At 41.2% G+C, this 24,284-nt stretch overlaps 1 protein-coding gene across 5 annotated transcripts; it reads right to left on the bottom strand.

Moving 5' to 3' along the window:
- On the bottom strand, window positions 1–22,618 carry KLHL8 (kelch like family member 8). Of its 5 annotated transcripts, none has more exons than XM_035896824.1 (10): window positions 22,501–22,618; window positions 17,999–18,251; window positions 14,283–14,831; window positions 11,589–11,775; window positions 10,766–10,909; window positions 9,439–9,550; window positions 6,687–6,855; window positions 5,962–6,121; window positions 4,771–4,972; window positions 1–3,952 (listed from the first exon to the last, which is right to left on the bottom strand). In XM_035896824.1, the coding sequence occupies exons 2-10, from the start codon at window positions 18,209–18,211 to the stop codon at window positions 3,829–3,831; spliced, it is 1,860 nt and encodes a 619-aa protein (XP_035752717.1). In that variant the 5' UTR covers window positions 18,212–18,251; window positions 22,501–22,618; the 3' UTR covers window positions 1–3,828. The 5 variants fall into 5 exon arrangements, with proteins under 5 accessions (XP_035752717.1, XP_035752718.1, XP_009639660.1 ...); XM_035896825.1 differs by lacking the exon at window positions 22,501–22,618 and adding an exon at window positions 20,170–20,229; XM_009641365.2 differs by lacking the exon at window positions 22,501–22,618 and adding an exon at window positions 20,170–20,201 and having other exon boundaries at window positions 17,999–18,318.
- Window positions 22,619–24,284: the final 1,666 nt, after the last annotated feature.

Below are 24,284 nucleotides of genomic sequence, written 5' to 3'. Positions count from 1 at the left end.
ATGCAAGCAGAGGTAAGACACAGAGCTGAGGTAGTGCAGGTGGGACACAGGAAGGTAGCCTGATTTTAGGCAAGTGTGCACAAAAGTTCAGGAGAGCAAAGCGATCTCATAACATTTCTTGGGGCTTTGATAGCTGCCTTGCTGCTGGACTGTCTGCGACTCTGTTGCCGGCACTTGAATGCAGTCAGACCAAGCATAGAGGAAGAGGCCAATTGCACAGAGGCAATTGTGCTTTTATTTAATTACCTTCCCATGGCTCTAAAAAAAGAAGCGTTACCAGATCCTTGCTTTTGATGAATAAATTGCTTCTGACACGTTCAGTCTGCCCTATATGCATGCATGCTACAAGAGTTCACAACACCGACACTGGAATAACTGCCCCCAAATCCCACCGGACCTGAAGGAAGATCCCAGAGGCAGGCATGGATCCCTCCAGCGCCTGGCTGGGAGCAGGGTTACCTCCTGCCTCTGTGGGCGCAGCAGCCCAAGGCCGTTTGGGGATTGCCTGTTGCACAAATACAGGGTGTGCGCAAAGCCCTCTGCGCCAAAGGATCGGTTACTTGCAAGGCTGCATCCCCCTCTACAGGCGGACATTTCACTGAAATAATTTTCTCTCAGCTGCTGTTTAAATGGGAGGAAAGTCTGTAGTCTTTCTGGTGGGACTGTGAATGCATGCATATCTCTTGTTTACGTTTTGAAATACGCAAGTAGCATGTGCAGCGGCTTCTAAAGTCTTGCATCTACATCAGAATATGTCAGCAGGATGTCTCATCCAAGCAGTTTTCTGTTAGGAATGAGGTGCCTTTGGGGAACAGCAGTATTAAAAAGTATTCAAAGCTGTGAAAGCATAGCCAAATTCTCACAATCCCCTCTGAGCGTAAGTAATAAGGTAGGAATTTTAAGATTATTTTGAATGGACGTATTTTACAAACTTGAAATAAACACTAATAGATGCAAGATCCTTGCATTAGGATATTAGGGTGTGTCCTGAAAAAAATGAAATCAGAAATTACTGTTTTAATGTAGCAATCAGAAATCTAACTTAAAGGGTTATTTTGTATTGCTCTTCCATGCATAAAAGTGCTCAGACCAAAATTTCCCAAAGACAAACATGGCTGTGGGCAGCACAGCAGCTTATGCGCTGCCTTTGGCAGGGGTATGATTTGGGAGGAACTGGGAAGCCCCAGTCCAAGTCCTGAGATGAGGAGCAGTGTGGTGCATGAGGGCTGCTGTGGGAGAGCTGAGACGGGGAGGTGGCGTCTCCTGGAAGCTGGGGCGGCAGTGGGGTGAGCAGGCAGCAGGGTAAGTGCTGGCTGTACGCGTGTGACTGGAGCGGCATGGCCAAGGGGGCTGGTCAGGAGTGGTCCAGAGTCTTGGTCTTGCTTCCAGAAGCCCATGACGTGGTTAAAATCAGCAGGCTGGAAGCGTTGATCTGAGTAACTGTGACCACGCTTGATTCTTCAAAAATGTTTTTTTCTTTGTGTTTAAAGGATGCTCTAATGGGTTTATGATTTTTATGGGTGAGGTCAAGGCTTTTAGATGCAGGAAAAACAACATTAACAGAAGCAATAACAATTCCACATTTGGGATCAGATGTGCATCATGTTTAGATGCAATGATTTCATGTTTAAAGACTTCGCTATCACAAATCCTGGTTTAGTTTTAAATTAGAAGATGCAGTGGGAGCCAGCCCCAGGCTGGCTGCCTCACCATGGGGAGCCAGGATGGGCTGCTCTGTTCCCTCAGCCTCGGTGCGGGGGGCGGGTGTTACTTCTTTATCATCATTATCCTGTTGCCACTATAATGGTGGCCACTATTAATCTTAGATGGCACCAGAACTACAAATATTTTGTGCAGAACTGTTTTTTAGAAATGCTATTGCTAGTAATGTGATAATAATGTCAAAGTATCAAAAAAAAAAAAAAAAGATTACTGTGGCAACAAACTGTAATGACTTAGTACTCAGACCTAGTACCATTTGACTTCCAGCTACGGGGTCAACAGCAGAGCTCCTCCCATGCTGCCCAGAATCCCAGTGCATTCGCTGTACCCTTACTTCCCCTCGGAACAGGTCCAGGAGTGTGTGAGTTACGCACAGGTTGGCCCCCATGGTACTAGCACTGTCCCACCAAGCAGAGGAATGTTACCAGCTGCCAGTGTTTCTTTGTGGAAAAATTGCTTTTTTTTTTTTTTTCCCTCCTCAAGTTTTCTTGTTGCTAGCCAGGACGTCGACCCTATTCGGTTCCAGAGAGGGAACCTGCACCTCTTCTTTCCACCCCTCCTAGCCAGGTTAAGAGCCAGAAGTACCACAAGGGTGACCACATCCTTGCACAGAGGCAAGGGTGGTAGCAGGGCAGTACGGGTCACGGCTGCAAAGCAGGATTTTCCCTGCTGACAAAGGCTTTTTGTTGAGAATTATACTCTGCAGAAACAAAAAACCACCCAAAGTTGTAATGTTTCCCTATTTCTACAATAGCATGCTCCAGTAATACCAGGTGTGTTGAAATACAAATGTTTTATTGCAATGTTTCATTATTTACAGTACCATTCACTTTGTTCCTGGGTGCTATCAAAGTGCAAGCCATTCAAAACAGAAAAGCTAAGTGACAGTAACTCAACAGCAAAACATGACTGTGCCTTGTGCTCCTACTATCCTGACCCTTCCCTGGTACTGAATGCAGAGAAGTTTGCTGCTCTCCCTGGTCACCTGCAACAACCTGGTAAGGTGAAACTTTGGTCACAAAGGATTGTCAGTTGCCGGTCTGCTCAATGTGATGCAGGAACAGGAATCTGCAGCCTTTTCCAGCTGAAGTTTACTTGAAATTCGGGGTTTCTGACTGCATAAAAAGATGCCTTTGTACATAGGACTGTCAAGTTCCTATTTCAATTTTTGATGTAAGTACTGGTTTATTTCCAGTTCTTTTTATTGCTGATTCTCTTTGGTTTAGGTAAGCTTTAAGTCATCAACCTGTTTTGAGGCTATATCTTCCTGGCTTAACTGTCTTAAAAGAGCCAGTACCTCTAGAATTACCACAGAGTTGCTACTGCGTACTGAAATTGGAGATGTCTTCTCCTAGAGTTGTATTTAAAGGTCTTTGCAGAATACTGCAACTTCTATTATGTGTTTCCATTTTCTGATTCAGACACCACTGAAGCCTCCAGCTATGTGTGAAGCCCACACACTATCATCTCAAAGTAGGACAAATTACACTGGTTACTTCAGGAATGACCTCTCAACAGAAATTGCCTTTTGAGGAGGGGATAGATACAACAGATTTAATTGAAGACTTGAGTGTTCCAGTATTCCAGTGGCTAAACTCAGGCCAAGAATCTTTTCAGCTTTCTAACAAGTGTATTAGCTTGAGAAAGTACTTTGAAAGGCGGGTTTCAGACTGAGTACCTGCGGCTTCCACTGCTAACAGCAGTCCCTTGGGAGGTGGGCAGTGAACTTCTCTGTTCCAGTTATCTTTTAGTTGTTACCTTCTAAAACTTGTGTTACAAAGCTCTTGTACAATCAAGAAATGTTTAAGACTACATTCCTGAAAATAAGTTATATTAAACGGCACTCGAGTCCTCCAGAAAACATGTAGCAGGGCTGTTGGGCAAGCACTTAACTGCTGCTCTCTTTCCTCACAGTTCAATAATGAGTCCCTGCAACAGCTGCCTCAGATGATTCTGAAATTACAACTTCTCAAAAATGGGATGACTGCAGCTCTTGGCTGCAGTATTGGTTTTATTTCTTAACCTACCATACAAAACACAGTGCTTCAAAGTTCTGCGGTGCCTCCCTAATATCATTCCTCTGGAATCTGGAAGAGGCAGCAGAGCTCACATACAGTCAACAACATTGCTGGATCCCTGGCCCACGTCCCGGATCTGGCTGCTGAGACAAGCGCACACAGCCACGCCTGCCCCTGCCCTGCAGTGTGACACAGAGCCAACGAGTTCCCACCTAAAGGAAATGGTAGAGGAAAAAAAGAAAAGTAAGTTCCTGTCCTTTCTGAGCAACGCAAAAATTTCTTTTCTGTGTCTGAAATTCTGTTCTACAACCTAGCTGTTTACTCTGCACAAAAATACACCCCTCTGGTTTATTCGTATTATTTCTCTGGTAAATTTAGTGCAAAATCAGATTGACACAACCAGAAGGTAGATCCTTACTGAATAAAGGGAAGAGGACAAGGGATGGAGGACAAGTCTTACAAGGAGCGGCTGAGGGAACTGGGGTTGTTTAGTCTGGAGAAGGGCTGAGGGGAGACCTCTACAACTACCTGAAAGGAGGCTGTAGCAAGGTGTGGGTCAGTCTCTTCTCCCAGGTAATGGGCGATAGGACAAGGGGAAATGGCCTCAAGTTGCGCCAGGGGAGGTTTAGGTTAGACATTAGGAAAATTTTTTCACCGAAAGGGTTGTCAAGCATTGGAATGGGCTGCCCAGGGAAGTGGTCGAGTCCCCATCCCTGGAGTTATTTAAAAGAAGGATAGATGAGGTGCTTAGGGACATGGTTTAGTGGTGGGATGGCAGGTTTGGGTTAACGGTTGGACTTGATGATCTTGAAGGTCTTTTCCAACCTAAACAATTCCATGATTCTATGGAGAAGAGGAGGAGGTGCTTCAATATTTACAAGAACAACCCAGTGGCGTAAGCAGCATTCCTACATCGCTAGTCATGGATATTACAGATAGACTCCTGCTGCACACTATTTCTATTATGTTCTGTTTTCATATAGGCAGATTTCATTGTCTTACTAAGCCAAATAAAAATTTTTAAATTTACCTATTCACTATGGGATCAAATGCTTCCACCGTATTCAGGTACGCATTGCCGTTATGACCTCCAACTGCAAAAATTTTACCCATCAGTGTCGCTATGCCAACGCCACCCCTTGGAGTTGTAAGCTCTGCTACGTATTCCCATTTGTTACTGCGTGGGTCAAACCGCTCCACCGAGCTCAGTGGAGAGTTGTCATCAAAGCCGCCTGCAAAGAATCACCACAGTATCAGTTTTTAGCCACTCCTACTGCTGGCGGTATCCAGGACGGGCATTATCAGGCTATTCTCAGCACTCAGTGGGCTAGTGTCCAGCTCTGTTTCTTTACATGAATATTACAAGCTCCTAAAGATTAATCTAACAGCTCTCCCTCCTGTCACCCTACAGGCATCACCAAGAGTGACAGTTTTCTTCTTTCAAGTTGCAAGGAGAGGTGTTTCTATTCTTTTTCTCCTTGAATTCATCTTACACATAGTTAAAATGAAACAGCTTCTAATTTGGAACAGAAAAAATACTAAGACCTGAAAAGGATGGTATTATTTTGGCTTAAGCAAAACACACCCTTACCAGGTATTCAAATTACAGCATTGCTGAATACTTGACTAGGAAAAAAAATTCCACAAGTAAGACTTCAGTGATGCATTCCCCTTGCTGGGGCAGCTGTCAGAGAAGCATTTTACTCAGAACTTTTTTCACCACAAGGCAGAGCTCTGCAGCTATCGCTACGCCATACCTACCTGGCATCTTCCTCCCTCGGGAAAGCGGGTGAATGCAAGGTAGAGCAGAACAAGACAGACCTAGGACAACATGCTGTGGAATAAGTGTAATCACCATGCGAAAAAGCTACTGTTGTCTACACTCAAAACAGAACTAGAGTGCTTTAAAAGTGTGTGAACTTAAGAATCGTTTTCCTAAAAGGAAACTCCAGATTAGTGAGTCTTGAGAGTATTTTTCTATATAGACATATTGTTCTGAATAGGATAGCCCTCCTGCAACGTGGGTTAGGAACTGCTTTTTATTTCCTCGCTAACATACCTTCAGTTAAGCGTGCCCTGGTTGCGCTTGCTTTCTTCTCCTGCCCAAGAACACAAAGTACAGGTCAGGTCTATCTGTTCCCGTTCCTCTAGCAACAACAGCCTCTTCCAAATGCCAGTACTTGGCAGAAACAGCACTACAAAATGCTACATCCCTACTCACCGACAACATACAAGCAGCCATGGAGCTCGCTGACACCGTTGCCAGCTCTTCGCTGACCCATCTCTTTCACTTCCATCCACTTATCCAAATGGGGATCATATTTCTCCACACTGGAAAGAGATGCTACACCGTCATTGCCACCCACAGCATAAACATGGCTCTGGAAAACAGTTGTATAGAGAAAGATTATTTGTAATGTATATGCGTTTACTCAGCTTTTTATAAGCAATGTTAAAATTATAGGAAAACATGATATACCCACACAGCCCTAATTATTTGCTTTTATTTAAGAATTCCAATAACAGACAATAATTATCTAACAACTTGTAATTAAAGAAGTGAAAAAGTTATGTAGCGTTGCAGGTATTTTGCGGCATATATGTGGCAACAGGCGAATTAAAGTGCAGATGCATTCAGTACCTTTAAACATAGTAACCATGACAAGCCAGAGTCTTCTGAATGAGACACGAAGCATTAGCCTCATGTTGTTAGAAGGGTCTTAGTACTTGCTCCCAGTACCTCAAATACCGGTGAAACAGGGCGTGCAGTTCAATTTCATATGAGTATTATCCTAAATAGCCTCACCTTTTGCACAGCTCCATAGGATTTTTATGACCAGAGGCTGCATTTTGTTTAAAAATCTTGTGTTCTGCCTTGTAAAAGCAGATTTGAAAAGCAGGTCAGTTCCTCAGTTGGCCCCAACCTGGGAGGAAACAGTCACTTACCACAAGGGCTACGGAGCCAACTCCTCCCCTGGGCGTGTTCATTGGGGCGACTGCACTCCAGCGGTCAGAATCAACATCGTATCTTTCCACATCGCTGAAGCAAGTGTTGTCATCTAAACCTCCTATTGCGTAAATGGGGCCACCAAGGGAGGCAAGAGCAATTCCTCTCCTAAGAAAAACCATAGGATCAATACCTCACTGCAAATACTTAAGGAAAGGGAAGGGGGGGGGGGAAACACATCACATGCAGTGTTACCTGACCAGTACCTGTTTCAAACTATGTGGAAAAAGTAATGAAAATTTAAAAAGTGAAGTTTTTAATAAATAATGAGCACTAACCGTGGCTGGCCCTCTGCACACCTGTGTCAGTCTTTCAGCTTTATCCTGAAAGTCTTTCTTTGCTATGTTTGCAGCCTCCCATTAGATAGAGGGGCTCTAGAGTTTTATCTTAACTTCACCTCAGCTTTCCCAGGCATTGCTGTGTGCTCCATGAACAGGGCTGTTGCAGCTAGAATATTTTTAGACTGCAAACAAAGATCCTGTTTAAAAAAATAAAATGAAGAGGTAGGCGGCATGGAATAATGTTTTGACTGAATGTTACCTAAGTCCTCTACTTACATGCTCAGCTATTTGATTATTAGTTATTTGTCTCAGTTAGTTACTTATTTTTCTATCTCGGTACTGAATTTTACACCTCCTCACTTGTTTTATTGAATCTGATGGAAAACCAAAACCCGCTTGTTTTGGTTTAGCTGCTGCTACAATTTGGGAATTATTTTTTTGGGGGCTTTAAGGATATTGTTTAAGGTTAACCTGGAAATTTAGACCGGTTTGATAAAAAATAATAAGAACATTTAATCATCTGTAATCAGAAAAATATAGTTAGCATTCTTAGAACAAGGACATCCTGGAGCAAGTAGGTAGGCCTGGGAAGGACAGCTAATCAAGACATTTTCAAAACATCTGAAACTTGGCAAGTAAGCCCAAGGTCCATGTACCCTCAACTGAACTACCCTCATTCTAATACTAAAAATCAGACCCCCAGGTCAAAAGACCCTTGCCCAGGGGAAGACCCTTCCTCACAGAATGTGTGTAGTACAAAGAAAGCATACTGTAGCTTTAAGTGTGTACAAGCCTCCGGGAACCAGTAAGACACAAAAGTGATAAAGTGTGATTGCGAAATAACTGATAATTGTTGCTCTGAGTGTATAAAACGCTGCTGTGTGTTAACTGAGGTGTGCCTGATGATTGATTTATGGGAAACCACCTAGCACTCAGGATTGCACAAACCTAAAATAAATAAGCAATGTCTCTCCTGAGTGTGTGACAATCGACTCATTGCACACTGGGCCCCAGATCCATTTTTCAGACAGCAATAGTAATACATACTAAAAGGCAAGCCTGTGCTGGGTATTAGGTGACTGAACTCCAGCAAGATTTAATTGCAATTTCTTTATGTTATTTTTTTATCAAGTCTGTGTCAAAATAATTGTCAGACTTTTTCTCTACTGAATCTACCACTAAGAAAATACAATCAGTATTACAAAATTAAAAGTATGGCCTAGGATGTAAGCATTAAGTTTCTGCTTTAACTACCAAGACAGATGATTTACACATCTCACTGAGAACATTCTTGTCTCCTTACACAGAGGGCAGGTGCGCAGATACCTAGGCAGGAGCATACATTGTGGCAATATCCTGGGCTTATCGTAGCCCACCATACAGAGATATGACAGATAACATAGACGCCATCAATGGTGGCAATTTTTCCTCAGCTAAGTATTCTGACACCGCCTCCCTGAATAGGAGGAGTGGAGCACAGCCAAGGCACAGCAGCCCTTTCATTTACTGAGGTACTGAGCAAGAAATGTCACAGAAATATTGGGCTGATATTTGCCGAGAATATGCCACCACCCCAGGTGGCAGGAGGGAGGAAGAGGAGGAAAAAGCCACTTCTAGGAGTCTGGGTGGTCTTTGATGAGGTCAGAGCTACAAATAACTTTAGGACTTAGTATTTCACTCCTACTTGTACATGATGCTTTTAGAAACAACAAATAAAATGGAATTGTAGAATTACAGAGGTTGATTTAAATGACAGCAGAAACAAAAAATTACAGATCTGTGAGTCCAGTAGCTCCTTAAAAGAATCTTAAATGTCAAAAGGCAAGAAAAATCCTTGATTGGACTTTCAGTGTTTTAGTGCTTCCAGCCTTTTGTGGCAAAAACATAGACAGCTATTGGTTTTCTGGGCATGAAGTATTTCACTGTGCATGTTCTGCTGGCAGTTATTTTGCTTATTCTTAAAAAGAGCAAAAAAACCTCACAGAACCAGTCAGAATGTAAGCTCAGCTGGAGTGGAAGAGCTCTCTGCTCCAGAAGCCAGCCCCCCCCAAAACAGAAAAAAAAAAGAAAAGGATAATAGAGTGACAAAAGAAAGCCAAAGCATAAACACAATCAATGTTACCAGCCAGAGCCTCTTCCTAGAGAGAGGAATTACGCAGGTTTTGCACTGAAATACTTAATAGTATGTTATACACAACTTTGTGTTTGTGCAAATATGTGATATATGCATGTATGTGATGCAGATTTGCATTTGCTTTACAGCCAGTAAAGGTGTTTGATAGCTTAAAGCCCCAAAATAATAACAAAACAAAAAAAAAAGGCAGGACAGGCATGATGTTTTTCAACATCAGCAAGAAATGATATATCAATCATAGACTAGGACTTAAATTTTGGATCACCGGACACATACCGCTTCGTGTTCATTGATGCCTTCATCATCCACTTGTTTGTGAGAGGATCAAATACTTCCATGCTTCCTAAGTGTTCATTTCCATCATGTCCACCTACTGCATAGACTTTACCTAAAACACATACACATCTTTTGATACAGAGATTGCTTGTTAACATTTCAGTTTTCATTTACGTAATATCCCTGCCTATATGGAGACTAAAAGCTCAAATAAAGGTTAAAGTTTTCAAGTGTTTTCAGTACCAGGATTTTAATAAGTACAGACTTTATATTTTTATATGCTGAACTCAACCAGAGATCTGTTCTAACTTGGACTTTTATAGAAAGCTTGAGATAGATACATACACAAAAAAAATATTCCCATAATTTGCATACTGCCGGTCAGATCAGTTTGGGACATTTATATCAATCTCTCCAGATTTTCAGAGGGCGGGGAAGATCTCTGTTCTGCTGCAGCAACACAGGGGCTACAATGTACAAGGAGAAGTTGCATCATGGGTGCTAAGCTGCTCTGGACTGCAGAGACATGGTTTCAGAAGATTATGATAGAGACCCAAAAATAAAGGTAGGGATGTAGGTCTGCTCTGTTATGGTCTTAGTGACTTGCCTGTATGGATTTAAGTATGAAGGGGAGCTAGGATCAGTATTAGCAAATTCTGGGTGACTCTGCTGCGTAATGCCATTTCTTTATTAATGGATTAAAAAAAAAAATTAAATCAGCTATTAAGGCAAGAGGCTATATACAATTCATAGAATCACAGAACAGTTTGGGTTGGAAGAGCCCTTTAGAGGTCATCTAGTCCAACTCCCCCTGCAATGGGCAGGGACATCTTCAACTCAGAGCCCCATTCAACTTGACCTTGAATGTTTCCAGTGATGGAGCATCTACCACCTCTCTGGGCAACCTGTGCCAGTATTTTACCACTCTCATCATGAAAAATTTTTTCCGTATCTAGTCTAAATCTACCTTTTTTTAGTTTAGAACAATTACTCATTGTCCTATCTCAGCAGGCCCTACTAAAAAGTCTGTCCCCATCTTTCTTATAAGCCCCCTTTAAATATTGAAAGGCTGCAATAAGGTCTCCCAGGAGCCTTCCCCAGGCTGAACAACCTCAACTGTCTCAGTTTGCAGCAGTCTTTTCAGTAAGCATGCTCTCAGCTTGTTTCAGAGTCAAAAACCCATTCATGGCAAAGCAGCTTTACTAAATTGAAAAATATCCAACAGTTAAGCCATTGCAACACAGATTTATTTAGTAAAAGCACCAATTCCAGCAAAAGGAGCAAACAAGTGCCTTTTGAATCGGGTTGCTTGAATTGGGTTACTGACCTCCCACAGAGATCACACCCACATGCCTTCTCCTGCTGTTCATTTCAGGGCCGAAGAACCAGTTGTTCTTACTGATAGAGTAACACTCAATGCTGCGAAATGGGTCACCTGATCCACCTCTACCACCGACACAGAACAGCACACCTGAAGAAGACAAAACAGGTTTCCAGAAAACTAGAAGGAAGATGGAAGTTGTACAGCAGGGTGAACTGAAAATTACGTAGTTTGGGAGAAGTCGAATTTCATTTCAAGGGGCATGGTCATTGCCCTGCATAATTGCATCCTATATTTCAGCCTTTGCTCATCATGCTGCTATGGCAATTAACTATCTATGCTCTTGCAAAAGCAATACATATTTTAAATATGCTTTTTGCAATTTTGCTTAGGGAGATAAACAGATTGTTTGTTAACTATAATAATGTAAAAATGAGGATCTGCAGTCTAATACTGCATCACTTACTTTTGGTGTAGGTTAGCCTAAGAGTTTAAAAGTTAGCTCAACCTTCTCACACCAAAAGATGTGTCCACTGTTTTTAGTATAGCTTTGAGCATACTGCCTGGTCATACCATAACAGTTCTAGCTTTAGCACAGCTAGAGCCAATCAGGATAAAAAAATAATCCTTTAAAGAAATAAAACAACTGCTAAAGTCAGGAAAACACAGCACATATTACCTAATTACCAAAGAGGTACACAATGGCTTTCCCAATTTTGCATTAAGTTACTAAGTCATTAACAACTGAGCTAGCTAACCCTGCACAGATGTGCCGCCTTTCCTCCACACCACTCCCTACTGGATAATCATCAGACACACATTTAATTACCAGCAGTCTGCTTCCTTGGTGTTGTGCGAATGGAGTACTCAAAGTCTGGCACTGCCCTGCTGCTCAGGTGAAGGTGGTAGTTTCTTGCTTCATCCAGCAAATCCCTACATTTTAGATTCTGCTTGACAATCTCTTCCTTTGCCACAACACCCATAAGGAAACAAATGGGCAAGAGAGGCAGCAGAACCTGACAGAAATGAACACAGTTGGAGTAACTGGCTGAACTGACTGAGTCTCACCATGCACAGTGACGCACACACAACAGATGGCAGTTTCTGAGCCAGCTGCCAGACCCACGCCTGTCACTAAAAAGAGCTGCTTTCATATTTTTTTCCAGAGTAACAGCAGTATGAACAGTTCTTTTTAGTGACAAACATTCGCTACAACCATTTGCATTTAAGCAGCAGTGGAGAACTGTCCCTTGGCCCAGGCTGAGTGGAGGAAAGAGCAGTGTCGCTGCCTGCAACTGTGCCTGCCCAGCATGAGACGCAGGCAGCATCTGTGACTTTACCAGGATAGCCCATGTCAGGTTAGTCTGCTGAGGTTATGCATCTTCAGCTCATTGCTATGCCAGCATAAGAGGGCTCATTTTCTTTGGGTGGCAGATCACTGTCCATAAGCTAAGGAGGTATTGCTAATATAGTAACACTTTTCTCTAGTGTGGACTTCACAGACTACAGGATTTTAAAAACAAAACAAAAAAAAAACCACCAACCAAAAACTTGAGAGTTAATTGTTTCCTTCCCCAAATCCTTCCTGTGTTTCCCTAGAAGAGAGCTGGTGACCTGGCTGAGGAATGGAAGGCTCTTTCTGGGTGAGGCTACAAGCAGTCACGCTGCTCAAAGCAATGTCCGGTGATGTGGCAGATCTGAAATAAGGTCAGCCTCTCCAAGGCTGCCTTTAAATGTCCTTCTCCCCACAGTCATTTATTTCGGCAAACCTTTCATTTGTCCTTGTGAGAGACAGAGTGAACAATATGAAGTAAAATCAGGCACAAAGGTGGGACAAGTATTAGGAGGGGGGAACAGAAGTAAACCACCACCTGACTTCCTAAGCTTCCTGTCAAGCAGCTCTCAGTTAGGTCAGCAGCAATGGTGAAGTCCAGTATCTCCAGTGCTTCTCAGAGCAGCAGGATGGTGCTATTATATGGCTGAGAAGTATCCCTGTCTTCAAGTAAGCAAGTGTCTCTACTGGTTCTTCCTTACCCACTTGCTTTCAGTCCCACTTCTTCCTTTACTTTGGCCTGGCTTATTTTAGGCTGACTAAAAGCACCACCGTAGTCCTGCACTCAAGGCTGACAAATTTAGAACCTCATTGTAACAGCGAAACACGTAAGGCTGATTATGATGTGAATAATAACTGTTGAGAAGCCCAGTCGTTTTCTGCTAGCAATACTGTCCAAATCAACTGACGGCTCCATATACTCTGGCAAATAAACCATATTTACTGGAAGAGGTTTACTTTTTCATTGCTTCGTTCTAGAGTCTGGTTTCCATGAATTAAAGCTGTTAATCTTATCTGCTGGCATAACTGGGCAATAAAAATCAATCTTTTTTTTTTTCCTTTAAAAATCTCAAATTATATTGCCTGTAAATCTAATTATAGTGTACTAAAGAAGTTTTCTGTACCAAAAACCTCATGCTAGTCTAGATGAAACTCAAGTTTTTTGGAAGACAGTTTATAAACAGTTGTGATCTTTTACCAGGAAATGTGAAAAAAATGATGCATGAAGACAATGACAGCAGCATGTTAGTGGACCTCTCATTACGCACATGACACCAGTATTAGCAATTCTGCCAAATGCAAAATACTCAAGTTGGAGTTCAATGACAACTGAAACAGCATAGTTGATCCTACCTGCTAAAATACATAGGGCATTTTGCAGCACATGGCATGTAACCCCCTCCTCCCCATCATAGGTTCTCCGTACCTGTCTCAAATTTTAAACTCCCATAACCAGCACATATGGAGCTTGAATAACTGAAGTACCTAATGCTTTGAGAGGAGTAGGTCTGATGGGTGTTTAAGTAAGTTCAGCTGGGTGACCTCACGATACCTGTATGTATTTCTTTCAAAAGCACTGGACGCGCATCAAGTCTAGATGATTAAAGGGCAAACTCCTTTCGGATCCTACAGGTAACCAGCAGTGCTTGCGTAGTGAGCATCATAGGGTCTAGCATATGTTTCCTAGCCTGCTCATAGGGCTAACACATCTTGGTCTTTTGTTAATTAAATATACAGAACATTCTAGAAGTAGCACAACTTGATGTTACACATTTCTGTTACAGTTTTACTTTCCTAGCCATGTAAAAAGCCTCCTCAACAGCTTTGCTCTCCTTTCTTAAGTACAAATACTTACCAGCAAGGAAAGTGAGCATTTCAAGATGTAGCAGTATCAAACCAAGTGAAATGATGGCTTTATGTTCTCCAGTATGTGTAAATCTAAGAAGTTTCTGCTCTAACACAGATGCAGCCTTTTGTTGGCTCCCCACCCCCCAGCCATGGAGAATACAACTTCTTCCTGATAGTCAAGAGACCTAACCTGCTTCCACTGTCGACTCACAACTGTGAATACCAGATGAGGCACCAACTGCCAAGAACATTTTTCATCATGAGATCTACCTAAGTAGAAACAATTGATTATACAAGTAAACCAGTGATGAGACAGGCACCCAGTGCCTCGATCTGCCCTACCTGCGCAAGTATTTCATCCAGCCATGTAGCATGATGCTGTGGATTGGCTAGCAGCCACTTGATAGCAGCATTGTAAACCTGCTTTTCATTTTCAATATTCAGGTCACTAGAGGACAGGAGTTTATAGAGGTGCTGTGGTGACACGCTCACAAAGTCTTCACACTCCACCACTTCTGTAAAATGTTCGCAAGCATATTGATCGGCCATGTCCATCAAGTCAATGCGGTTGTGACTCTCTGCAAATGCCCTGACTGCCAGACAGTTGGAGGGATGAAAGTGCAGCTTCATGTATTCACAGCACGCCTTTGCTACCAGTTCCACCTGAAGAATGCAAGCAGCGTACAAAAGAGGCTGGACATTATCCACCGTTAGAGTAAGCCGGGAGGAGTATACAAACTTCACTAGGTCTTCTATTGCATCGCCATCAAAGTCCCTGATCTCGATCAATGTCTGCTTGGCTTCAGCCATTTCCGAAAGAAACATGGCTCTGAAGTAAGGTATAACACAAGCTAGCACCAGTTTGTGGCAGGAGATAAGCTTTGAACCAACCTGAAAAAAAGAACAAAAAAACCCCCAATCTTTTACTGGAATGTCAGTTTCAGCTATGAAAGGATGGACAGTTAAGCTGAAATAAAAATTCTGAACTCGATATGCATTGAGCTACTGTATTTTGTTCAAACAAATTAACTCCATTTGCCCTTCTGACATTAGATCAATGTATCCCAAGCAGAACTGATTTATAACTTGGTTGCCAGATTAGGGCAAGGCCATAACACAAGGAAGCAATAGCACTGAGGCACTGAACTTGCTTGTCCTTAAGAGCCATGTCCTATTTTTTAAATGAAACATCCTTAGGAACCTTCTAGATGCATCTCAGAGACAGGGGGACAGAGCCAGGCACTTGTATGGTTTATGTGTATTCAGAGATTTTGAGAAGCTGGGAATTGTAAAGTGACATTTTTAGACTACTTAATTTAAACCTCTGGACTTTTACTACTCTTGAGGAATTAATAATGCTGTTTATAGAAGCAAATTCATGTAAAAACATGGTACTAACAGCTATTACAGGGATTATTAAAAGTTACCAATCACTTCAAGATTTTTAGAAGCTGTTTAGCCACAAAAGATAGAGTATTCCCCATAAAAACAACTTATTTTTCAAAATTCTGATCAGAAAGCACAAAATAAGCTTTTCACTTAATTACAAACTTCTAGAATTCAATTACATTAAAAGAGAATATAAATACTGAAGGTAAATGAACAATCCACTACTTATTTGTGTTGCAGGAGTGCTTTCTTACAGCCTTTGTCATTCTGCAGTCTGCACCAACATAAAGGGATGGCCAAGTTTAGCAACCAGTTTCCTTGACAGACTTGAATTACATGTTCCTTTTCAGATGAAGGTGTTACAGTGAGCTGTCTTGCAATTTAAAAAAAAAAAAAAAAAAGATATTAAATTATAAAGGATAAATTTGAGATTTTTTCTAGCTCTGATTCAATACACAATTGGTCTACCCTTTTTAAAGGTGTGGATTATCAACACAAGCACAACCTGCCTGGTGAGCTATAAGTTGAGTACAGAAAGCAAACACACATGAAGAGTACACAGATTAAAAAAGGGGAAAAGATGGATGGTTCAGTGGGAGCTACATAGATCACTCCAGAAGGAACAATTCATGGACCTACCAAATGAACAAAAAACCCAAACCAACAGGAGAAAAGCAGATGGTATGCATCTGCCACTCTCCGCCTTCTAACAGGGAACTGTTCATATGACAGTAGTAGTACAGCAGGTGAATTCCAGATTTTAACTCTTTGGAGCAGAGGAAGTGTCCCTGTGTGCTCCACGGTTTATCACTGTTACAGTGTCAGCACTCCAACTAATTATAGTACTGATGCAAAAAGATGCTACCAGCTGGTCTGCTATATGAGGGAAAGCTCCTGGGCCATTCTCACCTTCAGAGATTTTTTTCTGCTCATCATCTCACTCTCTAATTAGATCTTTCTTTTTCATTAAGTGGCTTCACTATATTACCCAAATCTGCTTAATTTTAAGTATCTAGCATGTTCTTGGTATTTCAAAATCAGAGTTTCCCTCTGAGTGCCAGCAGTTAAAATCAGTAATGCCAGAATTGGTCACTATCAGAGGTCATGCACAAAAGCAGAAAGTTCAGTACAGAAGTAATTATTCTTAAAACATGAGAAATGCCTGAGCACTACAGAAATTTTTAGTTCAAGATACAGTTATCAGTTACTTGAAAAATCACTGATTTAGGAAGCCTTATGATAAGAAGTACATAGGTTGCTCTAGCCTCCCCAGATTATATTCTCTGTTTGAGGACTGGAAGCCAACTCATGCAATCTAATATTCTTAAATTACCAAAGTAGCTCCACACAAATAATAGAAATGAACATTACTACAAGCCTAACTTAGGGTAAGTTAAACTACAGCCACAGTAAAGTGTATTTTCCAAACCAAGTTTCCCTAGCAGAAGTATGCGTTTAACTACATTTAGAATATAAGACTTTCTGCCTTTATCACAAGGGTGGGTGAAAAGGTCAAGAAAAGGGAAGAGCAGGGTTGTTAAGAGTTCTTCCCCAAAACAGCTTTTAAAATGACAGATGTAAAAAGACCTGATGATGAGCTCTCAGGCAAGTTCTGTTTCACGGCTCTCGTGCTATCTGGATCAGCTTCAGTATTGTCATCCAGTGTCCTGTGAGCATTAGCTCAACTGTTATGAGCCACTGGACCTATTTGCTGCTGCATCTAGTGCCTGGTCAGTGCCTGGTAACAGGCAATTTAATATCTGCTGTGAAGCAGAACAGAAAAATGTTCTTGATTATTCTACTCCTGTTGTCCACCGGGGCGGAAGGGATAGAAACCTTCCTCTCAGAGATTTCCACCGTCTCCCATGCACTTTAGAAAGATGAGATGCCTACTGGGGGGGAGGAGGGATCAGGGACAAACATCTGTCAAGGATTTTCCCTGTTAGTATCTAATAGTAAAAGTGGCAGGCAAACAATTTCTCCTAAAGGCATCTGTTATTTGTTCTTGGTATAGGAGCTATGCTTCATCTCTTTTTCTTAAATAACTATCTCACACTACTAAAATGTCTAGCTATGCAATACTTCATATTTGTAGGTGCTGGCAACCACTGTTACAGATGCTAGATACAAATTTATTGTGATCATGATAATATACAAGTAATATAGAACTGAGTTACAAAGAATATATTAAAGCAATGCTATGCAAGAATCATAACACTGGTTTCGTCCTCCTCCTCCTATCAGCTGTAGAACATAATTGCCTGGGTTGTGGGGTGTTTGGTTTTTTTCCTTTGAGAATGCTGGAAGTTAGATTTGTTCCAGAAATCCTGCTTGCCAGGAAAGATCTAGCAGAGCAACAGAGAATGCAAAAATAGAGATAATATTGCAGATGAAACTGTGAGAACAAAGAACCTACAACGAGCTGAAATTGCACAACTGCGTTTGGGTGAGGTCAAAGTCATGTACTTCCTCTCTCGGACTGTCAATATCTTGTTTCAGCTGTAAAATTCCTAAATAAAAAACCCCATGAGCATATCTAGAGATGCCTCAGATCCAACAGATATTCTGCAGCTTCCACACCCCTGCCCAAATTCACAGCCACCTCCAGCACATTTATTCATAGCTTAATCGTCAGACTGTTAAATGCAATAGATGTGTGATAATACCACCTTCAGTGTAATATCACAGAGCTCTCCAGCTTCAAAGAAGTGAAGAAGAGAGCTGTGAAAATCCTTCCAAGCCTCATTTGCCTCAAATACAAAGATGTCATCTTCAACTCTGTTGGAAGACCTAGTTTGCTGCTGCTGCTGCTGTTGCTGACGCCTTTTTCCCTTTATCAGATGTTCTTTTGCCTGCTCTGGGACCGTGGATTCTGAAGCCATCAGCTGTTCCTTCTTTCTCTGTGTGAATCTTCAAAAACTCCTGCCAAGACAAAATCCAGCCCATCAGGAGTCAAGTCCTAAAATGCTTTTAAATTCTGTTCATATTCCTGTTTAAAAAAACCCACAAAAAAAGCAGATGAGAGATTAGGTACTGCTAGTACTTAACACTTTGATTACATGTTATAAATACTACCTATACCTACTTGGGGAAGGTGGGAGAGGGGGGGAGGGGAAAGACCCACAGTCAAGAATCCTATGCGGGTACCTTTAGGAAAAGCCATTATTTGTGAACTTGTTGCCCGCACTTCTTGAAAAAGACATAAAAAAGAAAAGGCAAGGATGTATCTTCCAACATTCCTGATCTTACTGGAGGAGGCAGAGTTCCTCCTGGCAGAGGAACAGAAGGGACATGGCCCACAGACAGCTGTGCTTCTTTGGTCCCTAAATAGCATCTCTCATCACTGCTGCCACAGAGAATTGATCTGACCCCGATGGGTATTTTGTACACACTTAGTACTCAGCTTCCCTAGGTCTCTTCAAAACCTAAGGCAATCCTTATGTATTTTGTGCTTTTATGCAAATGTAAGCAAAATATAAAAAGGTTCTACAGAACTAGAGAACAAGAATATACACTTAGAGAAAAATTTTGGAATTAAAATTATTTCCTTTTATCTAGCAACCTTATTAATCCAACAGATTGATATTTAAAGCATGACAATGAGGGTTATGCAAAGTTTGGTCCTGCTTGCTAGCTTTTATTTTAGACTGTTTACCCAGCTTAGCTGAAAATATTTGAGGTGTCTAAGATTTATACAGCTCGCACTAAAGGAATCTTAGCTATCCTGAGATCACAGCTTTCCCAGGGCTGAAAGACAAATCAGGGATACCACAAACAACTGGGAGAAAGCTTTTTCTTCTTCTGTTACTCTTCCTGCTACAGTAAGCTTCAGTTAGGTTAAGCTTGAAGTCCATTTTTTTATTTCCAAAAAAAAAGTTAAGCAGTAGGGGAAGAACAAAATTTTTCCAGTTTGGTAGCATAATTTACATTTCAGCTCTGTGTGTCTAAAAGCCATGAAAGCCAACTCAGTGAGATTTAGGCTGTGTATCCACGTGTTTTGTGGAAGATTATGAAGACCACAAGAATAAATGAAATACTGTTTGAAAGCATGGAGTTACTGAATCAGCTTACAAGCAAGAGTTCTGTTAGATTTTGGCAAGGGAAGCAAATGGATTTGTGAGGTTTTAAGACAAAGCCTGCGGAAACTATATTTAGTAGCATGTTCCTCTCTTACACTGGCTAGCTTTGGTTTTCATGTTTTCTGGTTAATTTATCATGCATTTATTCTTCAGTCTACACTAAGAGTTGATGATTGCTGTAGTTCAGTGATTTCTGCTCATGGACTCCGGTGTCAGGGGAAGTGGACTGACTGAAGTAACAAAAAATTCTTCTACAATAAAAATGGAAGTCATGTGTCAGGAGCAGAACTGATTTTCTTCTGGGATATTTTGAAAAAGTCTGTGCTTCTTACTAAATTTACAACTCCTCATGCATCAGTACTAGAGAAAGAGCAGGCAGTGACTTGAGGCGACCATACTAATTTCTGCTGTAGGTCACAGGGTTATTGCCAGCTTCATGTCCTGTGCAGTGACAAGGCTGTTGGCTGCACTGGGCCAGGCAGGTTAAAGCAAGAGCAAACATGCCTAGAATATTCACTAATGGTGAAAGATATCTAAAAGAAAGATCTTACTACTTCTGAAACCACAAACTAGCTCAAAGATATTACGTATCACAGGATATTTACATAGTTTATAGCTATATTTCTGCTGAAAACTCTGTTATGCCAGATTTGACAAATTACTATACTAAGATGTTTTTCTAGTTCATTAGTAGGGAAAAATCTTGTTATTTTGGTTCCCCTCTTTTAACTTCAAATTAATCCTCCACTGCTGGTACTCACCACCATGTTTAACATGTCCTTTGAAGAGTCACTATTACCAGTGAGATATGAAGCTAACACAGAGCTTCGGAGGCAAGCTACAGAAGTTACAAAAGTGAACATAAGCAAGAGGAAAAAAAGAGAAGCTGAAATGCTGTACAAGGGTTTTGAAAAGCATCGTTTATTATTCATTCAGAAGTGAGATATAGCGTCTTTAGCCTACGCTACTAGTGAACTCTTGCTTATTTTGGTCCTTACCTGACACTCCACCACTCCCTAGCTACTCACACCTAACTATTTCTACAGCCAAGTAGAAACGCTGCTTTCAGACAGAACTGCCACTGCCTACTAAATGATGGTTCACAGCTCCCAAGTCATAAGGTTTTTCCATCTGGCATATATGCTACATTTATCCTCATGCTTTAATTGCAACTGCCTGTATACTTTCCAAAACTGTTCTGTGTCTCACTGTAAAAGGGGCTGATGGTGTATCTTTTAGCTATTCTGGGTATGCCATTGTAAACACCAACACAAACCCCATGAGTCTTAAGATAAATCCGTGCTGTTGTGGCGACTTTTTTTTATGTTTTAAATAAACTGAGCAATAACACAAAAGCCAAACATTATAAGCAATGCTCTTCATCTGTATCTGATGCTTATATCAAATTAAACTCTTGGAGATGCTCTGAGCTCTAACCTGTAAGAAAAAAAGTTGAGTTCATATTTGGATTTATGTATCTAGTACATACTAAGTACACATTTGATATTGCAGAGGAAGAAACTAGAAATCGCACCAGAGGAAACCAAGGCCATTACTCAGGCACATAGCCACAGTTAAGAGAATCATGTGTACAACAGAGCTCCCAACATGCCAATATCAAGTGTATGGGAACATGCCAATATCAAGTCAGTTACTGCTCCCCAGGTAAAAAGAAGTTTCTGCCACGTGTTAAAAATTAACATGTTTAATATAACCTTAAGGAAATATTCAGATAGCAATAGTCTGACACACTTCATGTTCATTTTGATGAAACTTTGTGACAGATAATATCTCATATAAGATTTTTGTTTTTCCCACAAGTCACCAATTCAGGAGCATCTTGTTTCTGTGACGCATCTCAATCATCCATATCTTTTTAGATATCTATCCACAAACCCTCCACTTGTCTTAGTTACAGCATCTCACAGTTTGAGTCTTCAAACAAGTCATAATCTACTATGGAAAGTACCAGCTGTAGCCATGAGTCAGTTGTAAAGCTAACTTTGAAGGAGGGCCAGGTCGCTGTATATATCCAGTTGGCTGTTAATTGTATCTGGATTGAGAAATAGCACTGTTATGAATTATATTGTCTATTTGAAAAATCAAGGTATTTTCACAATTAGAGGTTTAAGGTAAGTCAAGAGCCACTACCATACTTAACTTCTGTAAAGAGCCAGTCTTATCAACACTAGTTAAACACAAAGAGAAGTAATATTACAGATGTAAACCACAATATTAAGATAATGTATTGAAGTGTGTGATACAATCTATCATGACCCAGATAGAAGGAGAGAACAGATGTTTCATTTGCAGAAAATGCTGGTTTGGGCTGATCTGAATGCTTAGCTATAGGCCCTTACTGTTGTCAGATTTTAAATGAATGGAACAGAAATGAGTCTTAGTAGCGCTTGAATCAAGATACTAAATTCCGGAAATATGAAGGTCACGCAGAAGTCATGAAGGTCAGCATATTTCAACTCCAAACCTACTCCTCCTTCCAGCTTGAAGTGGAATGGTAAATAGTTTTGTCATGGCACAGCCTTAAAGGGATAGCATATGAAAAGAGCAAGAAGTTGAAGTTCTATTTTCACATCTTTAATTATATAGAAGTTCACTAATTTAAGAACCACTAGCTAGGAGGATTAATCAGCATTTAGGTTAGCATGCATGATGCTCTGTTAATTATGTACTAAGAATCCACAAACTGAGACAAGAGCCATTTACAGATTTGCTCTCCAAATCAACAGCAATGGAACAAATTACATCCAACTACTTGAGGTTAGTTTAGTACTGGGTAGATGCTGCAGACTTACACACAGTCTTTCCTCTCTAGAACAAAACACTACCATGGCCATTCAAAACCTCAGTAACATGTGCTCCCTTTTCATCTTGGCAAATAAGTCTTCCAGCCTCTGTACAGTCTAGTATTTTGACTACACTAAGAGTGTACCATCACAGAAAGCAACTGACTCTACAGGAAGTGCCTCATTCATAACATCATCTGTTATTCCTTGTAGACAGATGCTTGACACTTTCCATGAAGGAGTAACTGTCTGAATAAAAAAACAAACCACACATTGTTTATAGCTCACCATTGTTTGCTGAGAGCAGGTCAGCAATTTTCTTGTTCCAGTTAAATATTTAGAAATTTTGATGATGTCTGCTGTTTCCAGAGTGCAGCTGTTCCAGACTCAGTTGGCATTCTGGTCCTCAGTGCTGGTCCTCAGGCAAGGGACCAAGGATCCCCTCCTAGCTATCCCTCACTATCGAACTTAGGAAAGTAAGCAGGGATGGGAGGTCAGAGCGCAAGCACATTATCTTCCATCTGCTGCAATTCAGGTACAGCAACATCCTAAAGTGAAGCGATTTTGGTCCAGACATTCCAGCTAAATCTGAAACTGAATAAAGTGCAACATTCCTCAAGTCATGGACTTATGTTCAGTAGAGGTAAAATACCTCAAATAATTTTGAAGCAAAAAGAAATTAAGACATTAGACAGTGGCAGGAATGAATAAAGATTGCTCTGTTTTCCCATCATGAAATTAAACCCCAAGAATCCTGGCCAACAAGCCAACCTAAATGTTGGAGTACATGGCCTCCTCCCCATCAGGTACCTTGGGAGACAGTGTCCCAGAAAGGGGATCGTCCTTGTTCTTCCACTGACACAAGGGAAGGAGACATTTCAGTGACACAGAACAGAAACAAAACCAAGACTCCCACTGTAACCACAACTCGGCAGCATTCAGATTAGAGGTATTATTATGATACCCATAAATCCAATGCTCTGAAGGTGGAAAAAAGAAGGCAGAAGTCCAGGAGAAATCAAGATGCAGGTGAAATTCCACCAACTACCCTGTATGTAATTTTCGTTACCCACCCACAAGACAAACAAAAATCACATCATGATCTGTGCAGAGAAGGGCAGTTGCCTCACTCAGAAAGCAAAAGGGCCTTTTAATTGAAGGAGATGAGAAATCTGCCTTCTGTAAATGCAAAGTTTGTAGCCCTAATGAGCAGGGAGGTTTTGGAAGTGACTTGAGTATGAACAGACTGCATGCATATAAATATATACAAGCTTGTACATGTGGCTGTGTAAAACTAACTTGCCTAAGCCTGATGAGTCTCTGCGGGTAAATATATGCTGGTGTTGCTGACCACAAGATTAGATAAGCATATACAGTGACAAGATCTTCTCCAGTTTAATCTAGCTAACAGAACAAGTCTAGCTGTTGTCCTGTGTTGTACTAAGAAAACGTGAACATTTGAAAAGAGGGCAGCTGGCAGAGCTAAGGAAGAGACAGGGGGAGAGAAGTGGGAAGGGCAGGAGGCAGCTGCAGCGCAGCCTGCAGCCAAGCAGCAGCTCTGGCCCGGACTGCACAAGCAGCTGTTCGCTGTTTGGTCTGGCTACAGCTACATCACCAAGAAGGAACAGGGTGGGGGCAAACTGATAGACAAAACAGTGTAGAAAAACCTCAGTACTCTCCCCTTCCCCATTCACCAATTCCATCAAAGGAGTTATGGAAACCTCATGCAAAACTGCTGAAATGCCCATGCTAATTAAATCAAATCAGACAAGGTTGGAAAACATGGGAAAGTTAATGTTACAGCTGTATTACAAGCCTGAGCCTACTGTACTTTTCAGCAGAATGTTAATCTAAACATAAAAAAAAAAAAATTAGAAACCACATATGTAGCTGGTTTAGCTTGTTTAAAACCACCAGGCTTCCTTTTGTAGAAATTCATAAAAACTTTCTTAGACAGCACTAATATAAAATTTCTAGACCCTTTCAGTATTTCAAAGGTTCTTTGTAGCCAAAACTGACATTATTGTTTTGTGTTACTTGTCACACAGGTAGCTCAGAAAACAGTGAAATGG

Source organism: Egretta garzetta, unplaced genomic scaffold (genome assembly GCF_000687185.1).
Source record: "Egretta garzetta isolate BGI_Z169 unplaced genomic scaffold, ASM68718v1 scaffold856, whole genome shotgun sequence".
Lineage (NCBI taxonomy): Eukaryota > Metazoa > Chordata > Aves > Pelecaniformes > Ardeidae > Egretta > Egretta garzetta.
This window is presented reverse-complemented; position numbering and strand designations above follow the sequence as displayed.

Coding starts and splice junctions, on each gene's coding strand:
- KLHL8 (XM_035896824.1), bottom strand. CDS start 18,211: ATGGCTTCAGAATCCACGGTCCCAGAGCAGGCAAAAGAACATCTGATA. Junction 10,910..11,588: donor ACCAAGGAAGCAGACTGCTG/GTAATTAAATGT, acceptor TGTCTTCTTCAG/GTGTGCTGTTCTGTGTCGGT. Junction 6,122..6,686: donor TTGGCTCCGTAGCCCTTGTG/GTAAGTGACTGT, acceptor ACTGTTTTCCAG/AGCCATGTTTATGCTGTGGG.